The sequence below is a fragment of the Manacus vitellinus genome, unplaced genomic scaffold (genome assembly GCF_001715985.3).
Source record: "Manacus vitellinus isolate BGI_N305 unplaced genomic scaffold, ASM171598v3 scaffold_48_pilon, whole genome shotgun sequence".
NCBI lineage: Eukaryota > Metazoa > Chordata > Aves > Passeriformes > Pipridae > Manacus > Manacus vitellinus.
Window position 1 is genome coordinate 1,670,506 of NW_021940593.1, and position 21,487 is coordinate 1,691,992.

The 21,487-nt window shown below is 40.7% G+C and overlaps 1 protein-coding gene and 1 long non-coding RNA gene across 2 annotated transcripts; one reads left to right on the forward strand and one right to left on the reverse strand.

Moving 5' to 3' along the window:
• Positions 1 to 1,516: 1,516 nt before the first annotated feature.
• Positions 1,517 to 14,328, reverse strand: LOC108640937. The gene is made up of 6 exons (XR_001921606.2): positions 13,749 to 14,328; positions 11,984 to 12,243; positions 11,140 to 11,295; positions 4,757 to 4,906; positions 4,046 to 4,216; positions 1,517 to 2,029 (listed from the first exon to the last, which is right to left on the reverse strand). It is a non-coding gene; the product is annotated as an uncharacterized LOC108640937 (long non-coding RNA).
• SIRT1 (sirtuin 1) lies at positions 1,818 to 17,173 on the forward strand. The gene is made up of 8 exons (XM_018079939.3): positions 1,818 to 1,948; positions 3,297 to 3,538; positions 4,735 to 4,887; positions 5,978 to 6,125; positions 7,803 to 7,882; positions 11,899 to 12,085; positions 13,437 to 13,991; positions 15,105 to 17,173. The coding sequence occupies exons 2-8, from the start codon at positions 3,326 to 3,328 to the stop codon at positions 15,425 to 15,427; spliced, it is 1,659 nt and encodes a 552-aa protein (XP_017935428.1). The 5' UTR covers positions 1,818 to 1,948; positions 3,297 to 3,325; the 3' UTR covers positions 15,428 to 17,173.
• The last annotated feature ends 4,314 nt before the right edge of the window (positions 17,174 to 21,487 follow it).

Below are 21,487 nucleotides of genomic sequence, written 5' to 3' on the forward strand. Positions count from 1 at the left end.
CATCAGTGTGAAAGCACCTCACATTGCAAACAGATTAGGTTTTGTTGTTGATGTTCATCTTGGCTTTTTTTTTTTTAGCAGTGCTTTGGAAAGACTTATTAAAAGGTATCAGACACTGCATTCTGCCAGTAAAGTCTTTACATTTTATCCTGGAATGCAGTTAAAGATATTTTTCCTTTAATTCGATAGTAAAACTCTACAGAAAAACTTCTGCCTTTGCAAGAGGAATGGACCTATAGGATAAATGAGGAACAGCCTCAGTATTTAAAAACTCCATTGGAACAGCGCAGACCAAAGCTGATGATCTCTTACCCGTGCCTTATGTGAAGCCTTTTTGCTCAGGTCTCTCTGATTCTCAGGCGTGCTTTGCTGTGGCTGGCTTAGTTCTGGCCAGCATTATTCCCTCTCGCCCTTTGAGGAATCAAATTAATACACAGGGATTGTTACAAGTTAAACTTATGTTAGCCTGCTTGTATCTGTCACTGTTTCTTAAATCCCAGATACTGTGGCCTGTATGTGACAAGTCTTTCACAATGTAGCTTTGATTCTTTATACAGAAACCATAAAGGTCATTTTAGTTAAACTTGCACCTCACAGTTATTGATGTGTACTAATCCACTTTTTCCTTTTCCATAATGCTTAACGTGTTCACTGACATCATGCATAAGGAGGTGGAAGTGAAATGCTGTAAATTAGGTAGATTAATAATACAGTAATGTCCAAGAGCACCTGTGGCCTCAGAAGAATAAGACAGCAAGAACACATAGCAAATTTATGTCCTTGACCTCTTTCTGTTCTAATCAGAATAAAGTATTTATGCCAAGAAGGAAAGGACAACATGACCTCTGAATAAAAAGATGTTGGTGTTTTGTGGTGTTCTTTATTTAAGAATCACATGAAGTAACAGCTAGTGTGGGGGGTTCTTAGATAGAGACTGAAAACTGTTATAGTGATGCTTTGCTTGGAAGAGCATGACTGAAATTTGTTGTTCTTTGTTCATATCTTAGATTTTCAAAAAACTAAGCTACAGGTGCTGTGGCTATTTCTAATAAAGGAAATAATAAAAAGGTTTAGTAATCTAAATTCTAGTAAGCTGCTCAGGTTAGAATTCAGATTTCCTCTCCGATGTGGGCTCAGTAGCACATGCTGCGAGACAAGTGTCTCGTTCTCCTTTGGACTCCATGGAGATCCAGGATGGAGTTAGATTGAGTTACTCTGGCTTAAGGCCATAGGCTGAGCTGAGCTGACTCTGGCACTCTTAGCCAAACCCAGCTGCAGGGGCAAATGGATAAGATAAAATTAATGAAGGTGGTCCAAGGGAGCACATTTTGTATCATAACTGAAATAAAGTGGATATGTGGTCACCTGCAGCTCAGCTGCAAAGTAACACCCTCACAAAATTATGTAACTTGATTGCATCAAATGTGTATTTGTGGGTTTCTTTCAAAATGCCGTTAAAATGCTCTTAAAACCTAGTCAAAGATCAGTCTATACCCAATTTTTCAATGACCTGAATGCAGTGAGAATTGTAAGAGAAAAGGATTTTTAATTATACTTTTGAAACATTTGGATTTTTTCTAAGATGCAATATCCATAATGCCCAACACTTTACAGAATGAAGTTTCACCAAGGTCAGCACCCAGCCCACCTTAGCCCAGCGTTAAGACGGCAAATCCTGCTGTGGCTTGAAAAGCATTTTCAGTGCCTGAGCAGCGACAGTGCTCATTGCAACCACATTTAAGGGCATCCAGTTCGAATTCCTGTGCTGTGTTTAGTGATATACCTGTGCCCTTTGGTGGGGTGTAACCCTCCTGGCTGTGCTGTCTTGCAGATAACTTCCTCCTCAGCGATGAAATCATAGCCAACGGCTTTCACTCCTGCGACAGCGACGAAGACGACAGAGCCTCGCACGCAAGTTCTAGTGACTGGACCCCAAGACCACGTATAGGTAGATGCCTGTATGATGTTCTTAGATGCTCTCTGCCTCTGAACAGTTACTTAATTCTCCCCAGAATGCAAACAATTTGATCTGTTGCAAAAAAAAATTGGCAATTAGCGCTTCTGAGCAGCTTAGTGTTGTTTACTGTATCTGTATGCTATTTAAGGAGTTTAAAAATGAACCTGTTGAAACGTGCTGTATTTTGATTAAAATTGTTTTTTTACCTTGAGTAGAAATCCCACCATGATCCCTATTAAAAGCATACACAGACTCACTAAATTGAACTGATTTATGGCATACTCCTACCCTATTTATTTAGTATTCTTTAAGGAACAAGAAGAAGATTCCTCTGTGATTTTAGGAGAGTGAGCCCTGCAGATTGACTGTGACATCAGTTTGGGAATTATTAGCCTGCATATATTTTGCACATTAGCAATAGAGAAATGTGGCCACTGGGAACTCTGTACAAAGTTCCTGCCTTGCACAGGGGCCAGATCTGTGAGGAACAGTGGTTTGCAGGGGGCAGTGGGGTTGGAACTTAGAGGTGTGATAATACCCACAGCGTTGGTTCTGCCAGTATTGACAAGAATAGCTGCAAGGAAACACATTGTGAGAATACAATATTCCACTTAAAACCTGCCCATGTGTTGCCTTTGCTGATCCCTCCTTATGGGATCACTGTTGGTACCTTTTGGGTAAATATTGTATAACATTTGTTTTCTTTATATGTAACTTGCCTTAGTGATGGCTATTTGAGTCCTGTCAGTTTAGGCTTTTAAGATGTACCTATTTTCCTTCTACAGCCCTAATCTTGAGTGTTTCTGGAAGGATTGATTTGATGGTGTTAGGAGGTCATGTCTGAAATAATTACTGTTAGATGATCAAAAGAAAAACAAATTCCATGGATTGCTGGGTCCTATTTGCCTATTAAAGTGATGGTTTATGGTACCACTGGAAGGTTATATCTATGTTTGTCATCTCTTCAACTTATTCCTGTAAATACCAAATGTTGGGAAAATACAGATGAAGTCATAAAATGGAGATGCAGTGTGAAAACCCTATTGCTACATAAGTGTACCTCTAAAAGCCATTAAGTTTGCTCTGAAATGGGATTTCTACCTTGACTGACTTTCTATGAAATCCTTCATGGATTAACACAAAATAATGGTAAATAAATAAAATTCTTAGCTGCCCTATCACTTCAGAATTTAGACCAAAATATACAGGAATTTAGATGAGTGGAGCATTAAATTGGATTCATAAAACTGTAGTAGCAAGCATTAATAAATGTAACAATGACCATAATGCTCTGAGTTACTTGAATCAGTTTTAAATTTTATTTTTTTTAATTTTTTAGGTCCCTACACTTTTGTTCAGCAGCACCTCATGTTGGGTACAGACCCACGGACGATTCTGAAGGACCTGCTGCCAGAAACGATCCCCCCGCCTGAACTGGATGATATGACTCTGTGGCAAATTGTGATAAACATCCTTTCAGAGCCACCAAAAAGGAAAAAAAGGAAAGATATTAATACCATTGATGATGCTGTGAAACTTCTACAGGAGTGCAAAAAGATAATGGTCTTGACTGGAGCTGGGGTATGTATTCCTGCAATGGCAGTGTGGGTTAAATACTTCCCTGCAGCATGCAGATGATGGGACTGTATCCCTGTGCTGGGGGGGAAGAGGAGGCACAGCTGGCCATGGGAAGGACTGGAGCTCAAGCTGGGAATTACACCATTTCTCCTAACAAAAAATTACTGGACATTTAAACTCTTAAACAGTTGCTTTCATGCAAAATAGTTATGGAATAAGAACCTGTCCAGAACATTTTCTATCTAGTCATTTTTTCATTTCAAACAAAGGTAATGATTTTTTAAATAAAATCTCAGTGGATCTCTTAAAATACCAGGTGGAACTCGAGGGAATAGAAGAACAGGACTTGAAAATTAAAAAAAGAGTTGGCAGGGGGAGGATCATAAGGAGAGTTTGATCAGATTTCAGTAGACTGTTACTTTTAGTATGTGCTGCTCTATGATGGGAACAAGGTTTCTCACTGTTTTACTAAAGAATGCTTCTGAACTATTGCACATTTGCAGCTCTTACCTGTGTACCAGATCATTTTTTGCTTCTGTTGTTCACACACACATGGTATGACACGATTCAGATCAGTTTTTCAAAGAGCACTGCTGTTCTTGTTACCCAGTCTTGCTGTCTTGCTCTCTGTACTTTCATACACCTGTTTCTCCTCCTCTTCCCATGGTATTTTGAGGTAGTCTGAGACAATAATATTAGTCCTTATTGACTACTACAATGCTTTGATAAACAATATTTATTAATAAACAATTTTTATCAAAAGAGGTTTATCCTTCAAAAGTAAGAATCTATTGTGTTACTGTGTTAGCACGAAAAAAAAATAAAAAATATCAACCACCTTGTGTAAGCCTGAGCTGGCAGATGAGTGAATGCTTACTAAAGAAATTTAATGCAACAATATTCAAAACTTTTGTTCACATTTTACAAAACTTCCAGTGGTAAACGCAAGTGGTAAACAAACTTTGTTTCTGTGCTGCTTCTCCTGCTTCTGGTTTGGGAATTGTTATACTGTCCCCCCACTCTCCAAAAAAAAAAAAGAAAAAAAAGGAAAGAAAAATAAATACAGAGAACCCAGAGTGGTTTTGTTCTTAATGTCTCTGAGCATACAGAAGTGTGGTTTCCCAGAGTTTCTATCACAGCAGCTCTTTATAGCCCTATGTGTAGTTTCACTTACTTCAGATTGCAAAACTGTGTTTCAGGTGTCTGTGTCTTGTGGAATACCTGACTTTAGATCCAGAGATGGCATCTATGCACGCCTTGCCGTAGACTTCCCAGACCTTCCAGATCCTCAAGCAATGTTTGATATAGAATACTTCAGAAAGGATCCCAGACCCTTCTTTAAGTTCGCAAAGGTATGGTTTTCCAACAGTTCTTGGCCAGCAAAGACGGATAACAAGATTAAAATGCATAAAGCAGATATAAAACTAGAAGTATTTAGCAACATTCTCTTTTTTTTATTATTCTTTAAGCTTATTTTTGCTGTTCCTGTTGGAAGTTCATGATACACACAGCCATTCTAGATAGTTGAAAAGATATTAGTGATATTAAACACTTTCAAAAGCAGCAAGTACATCTCCTAGACAAGAAGGAATTGTAGAAGCTGTAGTCATATGTGAAACAAAAAAACCCCATTGCATAAAGTCTGCAATTTCCTTGGAACAAAACAAAATCAAACCCAAAATACAAGAATTTCTACAGGACCAGTAAGGACTTGTGAAAATCAGTCACCACTAGTTGTGCTCACTCGTCCTTCCCTTTGCTCACAATTTTTACTACTGCTCTGTTACATTACCAAGATTGAAAAAGAAAACCCAATGCATTCTCTGCAGGCTTCCTATCCAGATAACCATATTTTGATGCTCATTAATATAATCAGTTCCTTCATTTTTTAATATTAAAAAGCACACACACACACCTAGAACCACGAAAAAGCCCCCCCAAAGACCACAAAACAAAAAAATGCCATAGCAAGCAAAAATATCAACATACTTGAAGCCTGTCTATACATAGGTTTTGCCAGAAAAGCCCAAATCCAATTAAGCTGATAATTTCTTTTTTAAACTTTTTAAATCCTCCTTCTCCTGTCCATCAGAATATGTGTTTCTGTTTACAAACATTGATGTTACTTGACACTTCAAAAGGAAAACAAAGCTTTCCTATTCCAGAATTATCAAAACCAGAAAGAGATCTAAACGTTGCTTTTATGCTGTGTAAAGAACAAAATACCAACTTGCAAGGAGCAGTTCATCTCGATGTGATCAGGAGCTGAGCTGTGGAAAGAGGGGTGGGATCCAGAGCAATGGGAAGGTGCCCAGGGAGTGACAGCATGAACTGCTGACGTGATCAGTGGTGGCAGGTTTAGCTCAGTGTGAAATGCTGCCGTTAAAATAAAGACACCGTGTATCTCTCTGCACTTCTCTAATGTGCTTCTGAATTCCCTAGGAAATCTATCCGGGACAATTCCAGCCGTCTCTCTGTCACAAGTTCATAGCTTTGATGGATAAAGAAGGAAAACTACTTCGCAACTATACTCAGAACATAGACACACTGGAACAGGTTGCAGGAATCCAAAGGATAATACAGTGTCATGGTTAGTGGGTTTAGTTTCACTTATTGTACATGTAGGAATGGTTCTGACTGGTGCATGTGACAAGGTAACTGCTGTTGGAATTTAACTTTTTTTCCCTTGAATTCCTGTCTCTATTCTGCTTTTAAAATGTTGAAATTTCTTTTTGGGTAGCTGAAGTATTTAAATCAGAAGCGTTTCAAATGGGAATACTTCTTTCAGAAGTTGAGCTTGGTAAACAGTGGTCTCTGTGTATCAGTGAAGATCCACATTCTGTTTGCACAAGCTTAGACCCCATAACTTCTAAACTGCATTTGGTGCTTCTTGATCTGTATAAGAACATAGCGTGGAAATCAGTCTTGTCACGGGTCCCTCTCACTGCCTGTCAATGAAATGGGAGTCTGGCTGTTACCTGACTCTTTATTTAGGTTACATTCCACTGAAATCTTGAAATATCCTGACACTTCAGTGACTTCACCTCATGTATAAAACACTGTGAATTAATCACCAGTTCAGGTGAACTGAAGATCATCTTGTTTCAGTGTCACCCACACTGTAACTATGATGCCAAATGAAGTGGAGTCGCTTCAGTTGCTCAATAGGCTTTCCATTTCCAAGGACTTGCATATGTCAGGCTGAAAGTCCAAAGATTCATTTTTAAGGAAAGGATGCAGAAAATTAGTTGTTAAAGGGCATGTTTGGATCATTTAGTAAACTTCTGGCAGATGAATTGTCTAAAAACAGTGTTGTCCTGTTTGTAAGGCACATCACTGCTCAAGCTCCTCATTTTTCTGGTTGCACACTGCAGTGATGAGATTGCAGACCATCTTTAGTGTATGTCCTCTGTAAGGTGACTTTAAATTAAATAGATTCTTTAAAAACATGCTATGCACTTTGAGATTTTGAGGCCTTTGGAAATTAGTAAAGGTTGTTTCGAGCACATCAAGCTTTATCAGACATACAGTTGCTGCTCTTTACCAAATGATCTTTGACTAAGTGTTTCAGAGAAACTGAAACACTTATGTAAGGGTTAATACACTTAATACTGCTGTATTTATTCTGCCTTTTTTCTCTGCCTGTGGCAATGGCAAGTTAATCGTGAGTAGTTAAAAAGGAACCTTGCAGTGATTTGGGGACTTCACACATGAACCTTTGGACCCATTTCTCACTGCCGACGTACAGTAAAGTTTCTGCTATGAAAATTGGTGTCTGAGATGCATTTTCTGAATTTAAAATGGCTCTTGCATTCAACCAATACATCTGGAATTAGACTGTATTCCTTGCCACTGCTGTAGCTGAGCATTTGGAGGCCATGGCCTGCTGGCTATGCATGGCTTGTGCATGGGGCAGCAAACTTGTTGGTCAAGTCCTTCTGATGTGAAAAGTAATTCACAAGTGGGTAGCAACAGATGCCTCAGAGAGGGTTAGGTCTGCTAGCCTGACAAGCATGTCCCTAACATGCTGTATAAAGGTCTGAATTATTACTTTAAGCTACTCTTAAAACAAGAGTTCTGCTGATTAACATCTAGAAGAATAAATTTTAGTGTTACAAGTATCTCCATAACTTTACATTCCTTTTTTTAATGCTTGATTTCTGTAGCACTGCAATATAACAGCCTTTGTGTCAAAACAGCTTGGGCAAAAAGACCAAATCCGAATGACTGAAAACCCTGATTCTACCATACTGTTTTTTTCCTTCAGGTTCCTTTGCAACAGCTTCCTGCCTGATCTGTAAATACAAAGTTGATTGTGAAGTTGTTCGAGGAGATATTTTTAATCAGGTAAAAAATTCACTTTAACTCACTGCATCTTTCTAATAAGTAAGTAAAACTTACTTTTCTCTCAAAACACCAAACCCCAAAATATCACACTGGGATTGCTTAAAAGATCTGCTTCTGGAAGGCTCCATATCTTTGCATATTCAGAGAATTTTAGCATTTCCTCTGGTATTTAAAAGTACGCTAAAATACTGTACTGCAAAAATCAGAACAAACCTTAAGAGTCTGTTTTTAATGGCACCTCTGAGAAAAGCAGAGGCTAAATGGTAAGTAGTAGAAACTTGGATTTATATTTGTTTTGTGTTAACCTGAACTCACAGTCACACAGAGAAAGCAATCTTAGCCTTTTATAATATTGGCTGCTCTTTGAGCATTTACCTGTGTTAAAAATGTGTTTAAACAGCAGCTGATGCATGGAGAGATTGCTAAGCACAGAGCAGGTGCTGAGCAAGGATGAAATGAGGTGCTGGATGTTGCTTTCTGGGACTCCTGGATTGTTCCATAGTCCGAACTCCCCCTGTGTGGGTGTGAAGTGCCCTGGAGCCATGCAGGAGTTGGTTCTGTTCTGTCAGAGCAGATGAACCTTTGACTTGGCAAAACCCTCTTTGCCTTCCTTCCTCTTCTTTTGAAGGAACAGAGGTGATGGTTCTGTGATCAAAAAGATCTTGTTTATACAAATGAAAGGGGACTCTTCCTGCAGGCTTGTATGTTTTTGATAAATGCTCTAGAGTCCACATTTGCAACTTTAGATGAGAAACGTGGAAGGGATGTAAATCCTTCAGGTATTACATTTAAAATGGAGCTCAATGAAAGCATTTCAGAAGAGTTGTTTGAGTTAAAGCTTTGAGAAAGGTGAATCTCATAAGCCTGAAGCCTTTTAACACTGAAATATTGGATGTGAAATATAGTTTTCTTTGTTATTAAGAATATTATTTTTGAGAACTTTTTATCTTACAGAAAAAAAGGCTTTGCCTTCAAAGCCAGCTGGCTGGAGTTTAGGTTTTCTTCCTCTTAAGCATGTTGTAATTTTCTGTTTGGATTGTTAGTCTACTTTTCCAAGCACCACTTGAACCATTGGGTGTTCCTCTGCTGAACCAAACTTGTGCCAGGGGTCAGGAATGGCAGTGCCAGGCAGTGGAGAGGAGCAGCCTGTAGCAATTCTTCTGCCTGATGGGCCCAAAGAGGGTTCTCTCTCGCAAGATGAGCCTCAAGGAGCTTCTTACACTCAGTCTCTCAGCCCTAATCTTGCAGTACTGTTGCCAGGTACATCTTCCCAGGGCAGGCCCTGGCTGTGATACTGAACTATTTTCATAATGCAAATAAATATGGGTATTGCTAAATACAATTTCACAAAATAAGAAATAGAGCAATTGAAAGAAAACATGTCTTTCCTCCTTTATGCCTGAAAAAAAATTCCATTTACCATCATTATCTTTATTCCATAGCCCGCATTTCTCAAAGTGCTATGCAGCATCTTTGTCTGTTGCCTCTCTAAAATGCAGAATTTGGTTCCTGATGTATCAAAGGAAGCCTTTTCTGTACTTAGGAAACAAAACACTGTTCATTTCAACAGCTCTGTTCTCTAACAAATCCTCCTTGACAAAAACGGTTTTGGCTCCTGGCTCCCAATGGATAGTCCAGGTTCTAGTCTCTGCTGTCCTCCACAACTTGGAAGTTCAGCTATATATGGCCCTAGGTCCTTAGTTTTCCCTAGAAATACTTGTCCTTTGCTCTGGTCCATCCCCTGATGGCCATAACTGCTTCACAAGTCTGGCCAACATCTTTCTGCCAGGAGAATTGTTTGAGATCATCTGTTTAGACAAATGCTGCTCTTCTTTCATTTGCCCCTTTGGAGATACAGTGCTGTAGAATGATTCCCTCTCATCCTTCTGGATGAGAAACAGCAGCAGAACATCCAAGGAAAACAACTGTCAGTCACTTCCAAAAATATCACTTTTACTTTTGGCTATTTTTGGCAGCTTCAAGAACTGGTAAAAGGGTCTCAGATTTAGGAGGAAAGGGCCCAAGAAGTGGAAAGCACGCACCAGTTTTTGGCTATTCTTAAGCCAGTGTAATCTTTATTAATCTCACTTTTGATATATGGGTAACATCAACAGTGAGAAACTCCATTTCTCTTCAGTTAGAGAAATGCATCAGCAGAGATGGTGGGGGTTTGGGGGAGCTGCTTCTGCATGAAAAGAGGACCCTATTAGAGGCAACTGAATGGCCAGTTTTGTAGCTTTAACTTCTTGGTATCAATTTCAGCTCTTGGAATAAATCTCCCCCTTTACTGATGACCTCTTGAGGATTAGCAGAGAAAAGCTGGTGAGTAGTGTAGTGTTGAAATGCATTTAGGGGTCATTACAGCGACTCGGATGATTTCAATAGGGACAGAGATCCACTAAGTCTCAAGTCACTGGACTTGCTGTGAGAAATGATGGAAACAGAGTTAGTATTACTTGGTCTTTTTAAATCAGAAGTCAGAGGTCTTCATTTTATCTTCCTCCTAACACAGAGCAAATTATTTACCCTCCGTAACCTTCCGAAAGTGCAAAGGCATCACTGACATCAACAAAAGAGATAGCAGGGGAAAAGCTTAAGAAAAGTATAAGCTGTTTGTATAAGCTTTTTTCCTAATATGTAAAGATCTGAGGAAAAAGTTCAATATTCATTCTAGCCATCTGCTCCTTTTGGGGGAATTCTTTAGTTGGTTTCCCTTAAGTGTGGGGTTACTGGATGCTATTTAGCTTGGGTACAGGGTGAAGGTTTCCTCTAGCTCTTGTGCCATATTGCTTCTTAGACATCCCTCCCACAAGGTTTCTTTGTTCAAAGACTTAAATTTTGGGAAAGGTCCTTTGACACTAGAGAAAGGCCTTCTACTTGTGATGTTTTCTCATTTGGAGAGTATTGTCTTCTGTCCCACTGCAGGCATCCATAGAACTAATTCTTTGATTTAAATTTTCTACATTCTATATTATTTTTTTCTGCAGCTGTTCTCTGTACAAGAGGGACTTCTTGTGCAATTAAATGTCAGTTATCAGATATTTTCCTATTACAGTAGGTAATATACATCTCTTTACACCTTTATAGCTCTAATTTATAGGTTGTGGTGATTGCTATAGGATTGCAGCTATATTTAGCTCCTTAGATTTATTCTGGAGCATCATATTTTAACACTATAGCTGAGAAGACTTGAACTATTAAAAGGGAAATTGCTGAGTAGTAATTGAAGTATTGTCTGTAGCAGATCTATCACTCACCTTCTTGCTTCTCTTCTCTCTGAAAAAGTCTTAAGATAAGAAAGAGTTGAAAGAGGTCCCAAAGATCAGAAAACCCTCTGCTTTCAGGAGGAAAGGGAGTCTATTCTCCACAAACATAACTCTCATCCACTTCTGTCAGCAAATGAGGATTCTGCTCTGTTTTTGGAGGAATTGGAAAAGTTTTAAATGGAGACCAAAGAAAAGTTCTGTCCTGTTCTCATCCTGTCTGCTTTTAGCCAGCTGCCTGTCCTCTTCTTGTCCTGTCTGCTTTTAGCCAGCTGCCTGCCACAGTACCCTGTTGCTTTGTGTGTATAACACTCATGCCCCTTTGGAGGAGAAACTAGAGATAAAACTCTACAATAGACTGAGAAGGAAGGGCTTTGTTTTGAATGGAAAGTGACAGGGAAACCTAAGTTTTTGCTCTGATTAAACCAAGGAAAACACATTCCTATCAAATGGGAGGGGATTGCCTGTTGGTGCTGAGCATGACTTCTGGACTTCGGCTTAATTGTCAGATAAGACCCGTGCTGTAGATCTGCCTGGTTTCTCCCTCTTTATTCCTGCTGTAGCTTTGTTTCCCTCTGCAGTTGCTGCAGGCTAGAGTAAGGAATGTACTTGTCTGTACATCCACAGAAAAACGGGATGAGGAAATATCACTGAAACTTCCCTGTCTTTTGCCAAGTCTCTGTGAAATGCCTAAACCTGACATTTTCCAAGGCACAGCCTCGTCCTGCAGTAACAGGTGGTGTTGTGGTGCAGGTTGTGCCCCGATGCCCCAGGTGCCCCCCCGACGAACCCCTCGCCATCATGAAGCCCGATATCGTGTTCTTCGGGGAGAACTTACCCGAGCAGTTCCACCGGGCCATGAAGTACGACAAAAATGAAGTTGATCTCCTCATTGTCATTGGGTCTTCGCTGAAAGTAAGACCAGTAGCATTGATTCCAAGTAAGTGACTATCTCTGGTAGTATTTTCTTCCAAAAATTTGAATCAAAAGTGAAATTCTCAGTTAGGAGCTGAGAAGCTAAGGAACACATTCGGCTCGATTCAGTGAGGGAACTTGATTAAGCATCAAGTAAGATGAAAGCTGCTTGCCTATGTAAAGCTGAAATGCAGAATAGAGAAAGTAGCAAATTCTAAGTGCTTTTGCTATACTCCAGGTAGATCTCAAGGTAATGAAATGATAATCTGAAAAAGTACTCTTCTGAAACTTGAATGACTTTGTTCTAAGACTCAATTAATTTTTCTCCCTGCTTGCAATATGCTTCCATAGTTACTTGAAAGATTTAGAAAGGAGTCATCTCAAAAGACCTAAATGGAGTATCAAAAAAATCAGATCAGGCACATTAGGTATGTGAGTTGTAGCTTATTTTAAAGTCACTATTAAGTGGCACACAGTGGGCATAGTATAGCGTGTCACCACTTGCGTCCTTAGCTTTTAAAGTGATGTGGAAAAACATCTCTGCTAATATATGTTACAGGAAAATGCCTTTCAGGAAGGCTGAGAAATTACCATTACAGGTGATTTATTTGTCTACTCAGTGAAAGACTTACTGGTACTAAAGAAATTCTCTTCACATGTAAGCCTGAGAAGGACATGTGCTTAGCATCTGCTAACTGGGACCAGTAACTCACCCATGGCCTTTGCAGGAACAGCCTTTTCACTGTACAAGAGGCAGAGCCCAGTGTTTAGGCTGATGGGAATTGCATAAGGACTGGAAAGTTTCCCTCTGCTATACAAACCACTGCTCTTTCTGTGCCTTAGAAGTGGATTTCATTAGTTTGGTCTATGAGGAGTCCATGCTAGGTCATCAAACCTCATGGGTTTGGGAAGCCTAAATGTCAGAAATGGGTTGAACAACCCTGTACAACCTGGAAATATTTTGACTTAATTAAGGGGGTGTAATTTACCATTGGTATATTCCTCATGTTCACTTAAGTAATAAAGCAAATGCACGAAATCAACATAATTGTAAGAGATTATGGTACTAATTTTAATCTTTAACTCTTGACCAAACATTACTAGAGTCATTATTTCTGTGCATGTGTTTCTCAATGATTGAGGAATATTAACTGGAAAAAACAGGAAGAAAAATATTGTCTAAGCAGGCTACAGTGGGCACTGGACCTCAGACTGCTGCTGTTAAATTTGGGATTTGCTTGGCTTCTTCCTCATCTGGCTATTTTGGTCCTGTTTCAAGGGAAGGTAAAGAGAAGCCTGAGGAATCAAGCTTTCTAAGATCTCTGCTGAAAGTAAAACTGGAGTGACTCCCTTTGAATTCTCTTTTCTGTGCATAGGTTCCATCCCCCATGAAGTGCCTCAGATCTTGATTAATAGGGAACCTTTGCCTCACCTACACTTCGACGTGGAGCTTCTCGGAGACTGTGACGTTATTATTAATGAATTATGTCAAAGGCTGGGTAGTGAGTACACAAAACTTTGCTACAACTCGGTAAAACTTTCAGAAATAACAGAAAAGCCTCCACGACCGCACAAGGAGCTCGAAGTGCTCTCGGCTGAGCTACCGCCTACCCCTCTGAACATTTCCGAAGGTTCCAGCTCACCAGGAACTCCACCAGATACTTCAGTGGGGTCTTCAGAACACCCACCTGAATGTAAGGTAGAAAACTGTGAGCTTGCCTCCGAAACTAAAGGGACCTGCTCAGAGGAGAAGCTTCAGGACACACAGACGTCGTCAGAAAACCCCGAAAATCCTGCTAGCGAGCAAATGAACTCTGAAACAATGAAGGAAAATGGATCTAACAACGGAGAAAATAAGGAAAAGAATGAAATATTGAAGAAGTGCTGGGTAAACAGATCTGCAAAAGAACAGATTAGCAAAAGGCTGGATGGTAAGTGTTAAGTCATTTCAGTATTTTGCATTTTTTTGGAAGAGATGTTTACGCTAGACTTACTTCAAAAATAAGTTACTCTTGAGGGAGTAAGTGGGTGGTTAGTTTTGTTCAGACAAGTGTCTACATAACTCTCATTGTACCATTTATTTCTTTTGGAGAAGCCGATAGGAAATGGTTTTTGTATTTCATAATAGGTTTTACAATCAGTGATTACATTCTTACCTAAAAGATCAAAGTTTAGGAGGCTGAAGGTAAGTATCAAAAAATAAATCCATTTCTAGCACTTTGAAACACATTTTCAGAAAAACTGGTTTTGATCCTTGGGTGTTCAGAAGCTGCTCACAGCAGGTCATGATTTGGTATGGCAGTAGAGCTGACAGATGAAGCCATGACAGCAGCTGAAAGCAAGTCTCACAGCTGGAGCGACGCACATTTTGAAGGAAACTTTAGGCTTTCCAGGAAAGCCCTCCAATCTCTTAACTGATGTGAGGGGTTAGGTATGAAATTGCAATGTTCCAGAGCAAAGGCTGGTTTCAGACTTTGTCACATATTCTGTGCAGGGGGTTCCCATTCTGTCATGGGTAATGGAAATCTAGCTGTGAATATTTCCCATGAAAAAACACTGTCTGACACTTGTTGTTAATGTAATAATTTTGAGGTGGAGTGGTGTCACCTGGGCTAACGTTAAGCAAGTAACAGTTTGCTATCTGCCCCAAGGTTCATTCCACAGTCAGTGGAGGGATGTCTGCCCTCCAGCAGCTGAATCATCTCCTCTGTGTTAGACATCTCTCTTACAGTGGGATGATTCCTGCTTGCAGTGCCTGTTCTGATGAAAAAAGCTGCTAAACATTAAGTATAAATGCTCTTTGGTGTCAAAAGGATGGGGGAGAAGGAACACTGAGCTTTCCAGTGAAGCACTTGTTTTGTGCTTTGTAATAAACACACATACATTGACATAAATGCTTTTCTCGTGTCATCCCATCTGTCAGTTAAGCTTCACTGTGGAAAATGAAAACACATATATGCAGATACCTTCTAAGCAGAAGTCTGCCAGATCCCGTGTGAATCATTTACCTGAGCCTTTTGTTGAGTGTTGGAATTCTGTTTCAGGTACTCAGTATCTGTTCCTGGCACCCAACCGCTACATTTTCCACGGTGCTGAGGTTTACTCCGATTCCGAGGACGACATCATATCTTCCAGCTCCTGTGGGAGCAGCAGCGAGAGCGGCTCGTGTCGCAGTCAGAGCTTGGATGTGGAGGACGAGAGCGAGATGGAGGAGTTCTATAACGGCATTGAGGACGAGGATGCTCCCGACAGGGAGGAGGAACCTGGCTTTGGGGAAGAGGGAGCCGAGCAGGATGAATCGGCAGCCGATGGATCAGCCTATACAAATGAAGCTGCAGGGACTGAACATCCAAGCAACGCGTTGTAAAGTGATCATTGACTGGTTACAGGAACTTTCCACCAGCATTAGGAGCTTTGGCATGTCAGAATGAATGTTTACGTCTGAATTTAGAGCAACAAAACCATAAGGATGTAGTGTTTATAAATAACTAAAACAGATTTTCATGCTTAGTTTTTTACCTTTTTCAATAAAAATCTATTACTGCGCACTCAACACTAACTCATCTTTTTTTTAAGGTACCAGGATTATCTAAACAACTGTCACTGTTCACTTTTAAGTTCATCTGTCCAATCAGGCATCCATGTATATAATACATATTTTTGCTTAATAAATTTCAGCTCATATTATTTTTAAACCGTTTTGAAAAAGCCATTGGAATGTTAAACTAATATAAAGGGAACAGCTAATTTAGACCAAAGAATGGTATTTTCACACCTCTTGCTTTGTAACACTTTGGTTTATTTAAAACCTTCTTATGCTTCTGCTAAACCTTTCATTCACGCCTAGTCTGTCATTAAACACTGGCATTTTCTAAGACCTACTGTGGCAGCTAATTTTTTTTTTTGCTTTTGCAGTTACTTTGTATGTTTGAGACATACTTAAATGCGAGCAGATAGTGAAATGGAAACAAGACAGGGAGTATTTGAGGAATCCAATGTTTTTTAGACTGATCAAGAAGTGCTGTGAAAATGCTTAGGTTGCTGAATTAATACTTCCTGTGGACACGAAGCGATGTTGACACTGGCTCCTTAGCAATTAGAATCTGGCATTTAAACAAAAAGGATCCCCCCAGTAGGAGTCTGTCACGCTGGGTACAGCAGTCACATCTAGGGTAGCTTGCATTATAAATAGCATTTGATAAATTGCCAAGGCTCTAATGTGGAAGCAGAGTTCAGAACAGCGTTTCTACCAGCACGTGAGAAGGCACAAAAAATTAAGCTTTTCCTTTGTACTTGATGCAACAAAACCAGGAGAAACTGCCTCAACTACCCAGAGCCTCCATTTACCTGCCAAGTGGCTCAGCATGGATTAACAACCTGCTGGTCTGAGGTCTCAGGCTGGGAAAGTCATTTCCCAGCTGCTGTAGCTCCACCTTGCATATGGAAAGCAAAGCAGCTTCTCCCATTCTGATGTCTCAAGTGCTAGGCTGCCTTAAAACTGGGTGTTGCAAATGTTCATGTGCTGATTGTTTCCAAGCCTTTAGAGCTACTTTGTAAAGTTGCACAGTGCAGTAGTAAATGAAACAGGATTTTTCTATAAACCACTTTTTCAACATTGGCCCAAATGAACTCTAAAATGTAGATTATTCATATACTTTGCTTTAATATTTATTACATTTTGGAAGATGTATAGTAGCTGTTCTTGGAACATAAGATACATCAGTTAATAAATATTTAAGAACAGCCTCCTGTATTCATCGGGAAATGCTGGCATGTTGTCTCATTGTCCAAATTTAACACAGCTCTTATTTGGCTACACTAAAGAATGCAATATGTTTAGTTTTCACTTGCATGTCACAATGTATTAGTTTGTGCTCTAGGAGATATTTTAAATTGAAATACTTTGTTTTAAATTATTTTTACAGTGAGGATTGTTTTCTGCTCTTTTATATTGTATATAGTGTCTTTTATGTAATCTACTGGCATATGTTTTGTAGAAGACTGTTTAAAATGACTGGCTATCTTCCTGCAACTTTTGGAAATACAAAACCAGTGTTTTATACTTGTACACTCTGTTCTAAAGTCTATTAAAACTGTCATTTGATTCCTGGTTTCTGGTAATTTCTAGTTATATCTTAAAAACAAAGATGCCCTATAAAGTCAAGGTATAATCCCAGCTAATGGAAGGCATTAGAGAGGAAATGCTTTTCCCATCTGGCCCATGAGCAAAGAAAAAGCCTGAATGAAGTTCTGCATTTTGTTCTGGCTTGTGTCTTTGCCAATGTTATCTGAACAGTAGAGGAACCCTAAACTGTAATCACAGTCACAGAATATTCTGAGTTGGAAGGGACCCACAGAGATCATCGAGTCCAAATCTCAGGGTACAGTATGTTCCCTTACTCCTCCATTTCACACATTGCCCTTTCCCCTCGGTGAAGATGTTGTCTTTCAATAATACTTACAACAATAACAAGATAAGTGCTGGGAATGAGGAAACATTTGCTATCACAGGTTTTTGTCATTCCTAAGTACTCAACACCTCACATGAAATTCATCTGGAAGCATGGAAGAGCATGTTCAGGTACAGCTGTGATTTGTATAATCTCAATAAAGAAGATAACTTATTTTTCTCATAATTTGCATTACTACTATAGAAAAGCATCTTAGCCCTTATTATTTATATTAAACAGATGCACTAAAAAAAAACAAAGTACAAGCATTTGTTTAATAAGTCATTCCCTAGTCCCCTTCCAGTCTATTTCGATACATTAGACACAGTAATGACCTTGCAAAAGTATTTCAAGTGACGGAAAAGAAGTCCATATTTTAAAATCTTGTCATAATTATTTCTTTATAGCCATTTATTCTCTAGGAGTCTGTCTTGAATCCAGTAAATTTTTAATTAGTATTTTCGATTATGGAAAATACATAATGTTTTTAAATGCATGTGACAGCAAAGGGTCAGAAAACATCCAATTAAGAGGGGCTATAAAAGTACAAAATTAGGGTGCTCTGTGAGCACGGGACTGTTTTTACTCTCTCAGAGCACGGCAGACTCGCCTTCCCGCACACCCCAGTTCCACAGCCCCAGAGCCACAGCCCGGGCTCTCCCCGAGCAACCCCCGCGCCGCAATCCCTGTGACGGAGCCTCTGACAAAGCAAACACGCGCCAACTACAAATTAAGTTACAGATTTCAGATGTTCCTCGGACGCTTTTGAAAGGCACAAACCCCCACAGCTCCAGCCCCCGCACTCCCGGCCCGGCCCGCAGCCCCACTCACCGCGGGGCAGCGGATCCGGCGGCAAGGAGGGACCGGGGCGGGCACGAGGGAGCCCCGCGGGGCTCGGGGCCAGGACGGGACCGAGGGGATCCCCGGCCCCGGCCGGCCTTAGCGGGACGCTGCAGGACCGGCGAGGCTGCCCGCCCAGGCAGCCCTCCACGCGCACCCCCTGCCCTCCGCCCCAGCAGCCGCCGAGGTCGCTCTTGCCTCTGCGGCGGCTCCAGCTGAAGCTGCTCCGCATCCCCGCCGGCTCCAGGCAGGAGGACTGGCCTCAGTCCCAGGGGGGCATCACCACCCTCTTGCCCCAAACTTGAAAGTTCTCCGAGCGTTCACTACTGTAGGGCACTGAGAAATCCCCAATTCCCTGTAGAGCCTGAGCGCTGCATTACCACACCAGCCCGCGGGCCAGAGAACCCCTCCCACCTGCCGTAGGCCTATTCCAAGGACTCCCTCAGCTGAAGGTGGTGCTGATGGCCCCAATCTCCTCAGCTGCCCACTCCCTTTGTTAGGATAATGATCTCTCGCCAGGGGAAAGCCTCGGGCTTGTGGAGATACCACAGGCAGCTCCCAGGTATGGAGCTCTCGCAGGTACAGAGCCTCTCTGCAGAACTGAGTCACAACAAACGAAATTAGTTTCATCTCTGAAATTTTTTAAAGACATGACAAATAAAATTTCTACAGGAAGGTGTTTTTAGCTACAGTCTGCCAGGTCTGTTCCTTCTAATGGTCAAGCTGCTGTATTTGCTAAAAAAAGGGAAAGAAACTTGACTTTTGCATTCTACTCAAACTGAAGCCTTCACTAAGCTTTTGTTTCCTCATATAATCAATCAGGCACGTGGGGGGAAGCAGTAAATACCTGCAGACATTCACTGCACAGTGCAGGATTCAGGTGCTCTGGGTTACCTGAAATTAGTAACTCCCAAACATCATTTTCCCAATAATCTGAAACTGATGTATGTGCCTTTGGCTGGAGAAAAAAAATAATGCTGACTGCTGCCCTAGCTCATGTCAGAGGGCTTTGATGACCCCCCAGGCAACACATTATTTTGGTTTTTCGCAAAAGATCGATAAAATACATTCAAACCCAGGGGATATGCAGGAACTCAGACAGTTCAGTTCACTGGTAATAAGAAGCCAGTAGGTCTGGACATACAGTACTTCTGCACAGTTCTAGTGTGCCCATGCTAATTGCTAGTTGGGTTTGTGTGCCTTCATCCCACCCCAGGATGTCTTGTGGTCAGAAGACAAAACATTTTTCTTGTTCACCAGCTCTGCATCAGTGCAGAAATGGGCAGGCAAAGGTTTGCAGTTAGAAGGTTTTACGATACTCGCACAAAGGAAGTCAGTGTAACAAGTAGCACAGCACAAAATAATGTGTATAGGTACAAACAGGTTCCTTTACCCAAGAAAATAGAATGAGACTCAGTCTCATGCTCAGGCAACTCCGGTGCACAGAAATGATGGCTGGTGGTGTTATTTTGTTGATTAGGTGTCCACACAGACCAGGCCCAGGGAATTTCCTGGTTATGGCAGGTGACAGAAGATGTTCTACAGCTTTCAAGGTCCAGGTAGAGTTTTTGAAGTCATAGCTCCAGACTGGACCAACACAAACATGAACAGCAGACCAAAACAGCAGGGTGATAATTAGTCCATCCAAACCCCACCCTGACCTGGCAATTACGAAATACCCATGTGGTAGTGGGTATTGATAAGTGTCACTTATCAGAGGAAAGAAATGTTTTGTTCTTCCTCTTTTTCGTCTCCCCTGCAATAACTGAGTCAGGCAGTTGTCCATAGTACACACAAATACATAGTTCTGGTTGCACATGGAAAGTCAACACAGCCATTCTTGAGGTGCTTACTGTACACCAGTCCATCATGCTGAAAACTGTATTTACCTGTATTTATCTTAACTGCAGAACCTCACGTGCCTTTGAAGAGCTCTCTTTTATAGTGGTATTTGATTACATTAAGCTTCATTTGTTACTGATAAATCAAGTTTACTGCAGCAGAGAGAGACGCAATGAATTACAATCCTTTTTGAAGTAGCTTATGAACATTCTTAAAGGGAACACCATGGCTTCATGCTCTATGATTAGTAACAACCTCATTAACAGTAACTGCCATGAAGTGCCAAAGGAGACAAGTCGTTGTGCTTGAGCAGGGCTCACTGCTTTAACAGCTCTGCACTGCGTTCTTAGTTTTGCCCTGGAAAATGGGGGACAAATGTCTGTAGTTCTGCCACAGAAATTCAGTCTTCATTCACCCCTGCACTAACATGACAGGTGCAATAAATCCAGTTCATGACTGCACTGCTATGACAACAGCAAGCCTCCTTCAGTAACCATAGTGGAGACGGATTCAAATTTGACATGCAACTGGCCTCCTGCAGTGATAATTCTGAATCTTTATCAAATGCTGATCTAATTATCAAATAAAAATACCTTATAAAAAAAATTTAATTACTGTAAAATGCTCCCACCACGGCCCAAACTACTACCATTCCCCAGCTGCTTCCATTATCCTTTTAAAAAGAGGTACACAAGCTTACCTGATTACCTGAAGATTTGAAGAGAAGGAAAGCTTTACTCTTTCTTCATTAACACCATGGTTATTTTAGCTCAGCATAGAAGGGATTGGTTTTTTCCCCCTTACATGATGCACAGCATCAAATATTGTATGCAAAATGATACTTGATCCAAGCAAGAGAAAGCACCTCCTGCTGCCCTCCTTCTTCCAGGCTGAGGAAACCTAAGTGTACAGCGTCAGCAGATCTCCTTCCCAGGGCTGTCATGATGTTAAATGAACTAAGGGCAACATAAGCACTGCAGAAAGTATTGAACTGCTTGACAGAAGTAATACAATGACTATTAATTGTTCTAGTACTACATAAAAGTCCTTTACCTTGTTATGTAGATAATGTCTGTGTTGTGACTGGGCTCCTGCCTCCCTGCATGGAATAAACTGACACCTGCAAGATAGTCAGGAACGTTTTGCACTGTAGGACCCAACTCCATTTCTTGCAGAAGTGAATAAAACCAAGGCCAAAACTGCAGAAAGAATTCTCAGGTGAATGAAAAGTCCTGAGGAAAGTGACCCTAACCCTGCTCTGCCAGTGGATTCTTAAGGCGACGTTTAACCAACCA

Coding starts and splice junctions, on each gene's coding strand:
- SIRT1 (XM_018079939.3), top strand. CDS start 3,326: ATGTTGGGTACAGACCCACGGACGATTCTGAAGGACCTGCTGCCAGAA. Junction 3,539..4,734: donor TGGTCTTGACTGGAGCTGGG/GTATGTATTCCT, acceptor ACTGTGTTTCAG/GTGTCTGTGTCTTGTGGAAT. Junction 4,888..5,977: donor CCTTCTTTAAGTTCGCAAAG/GTATGGTTTTCC, acceptor TGAATTCCCTAG/GAAATCTATCCGGGACAATT.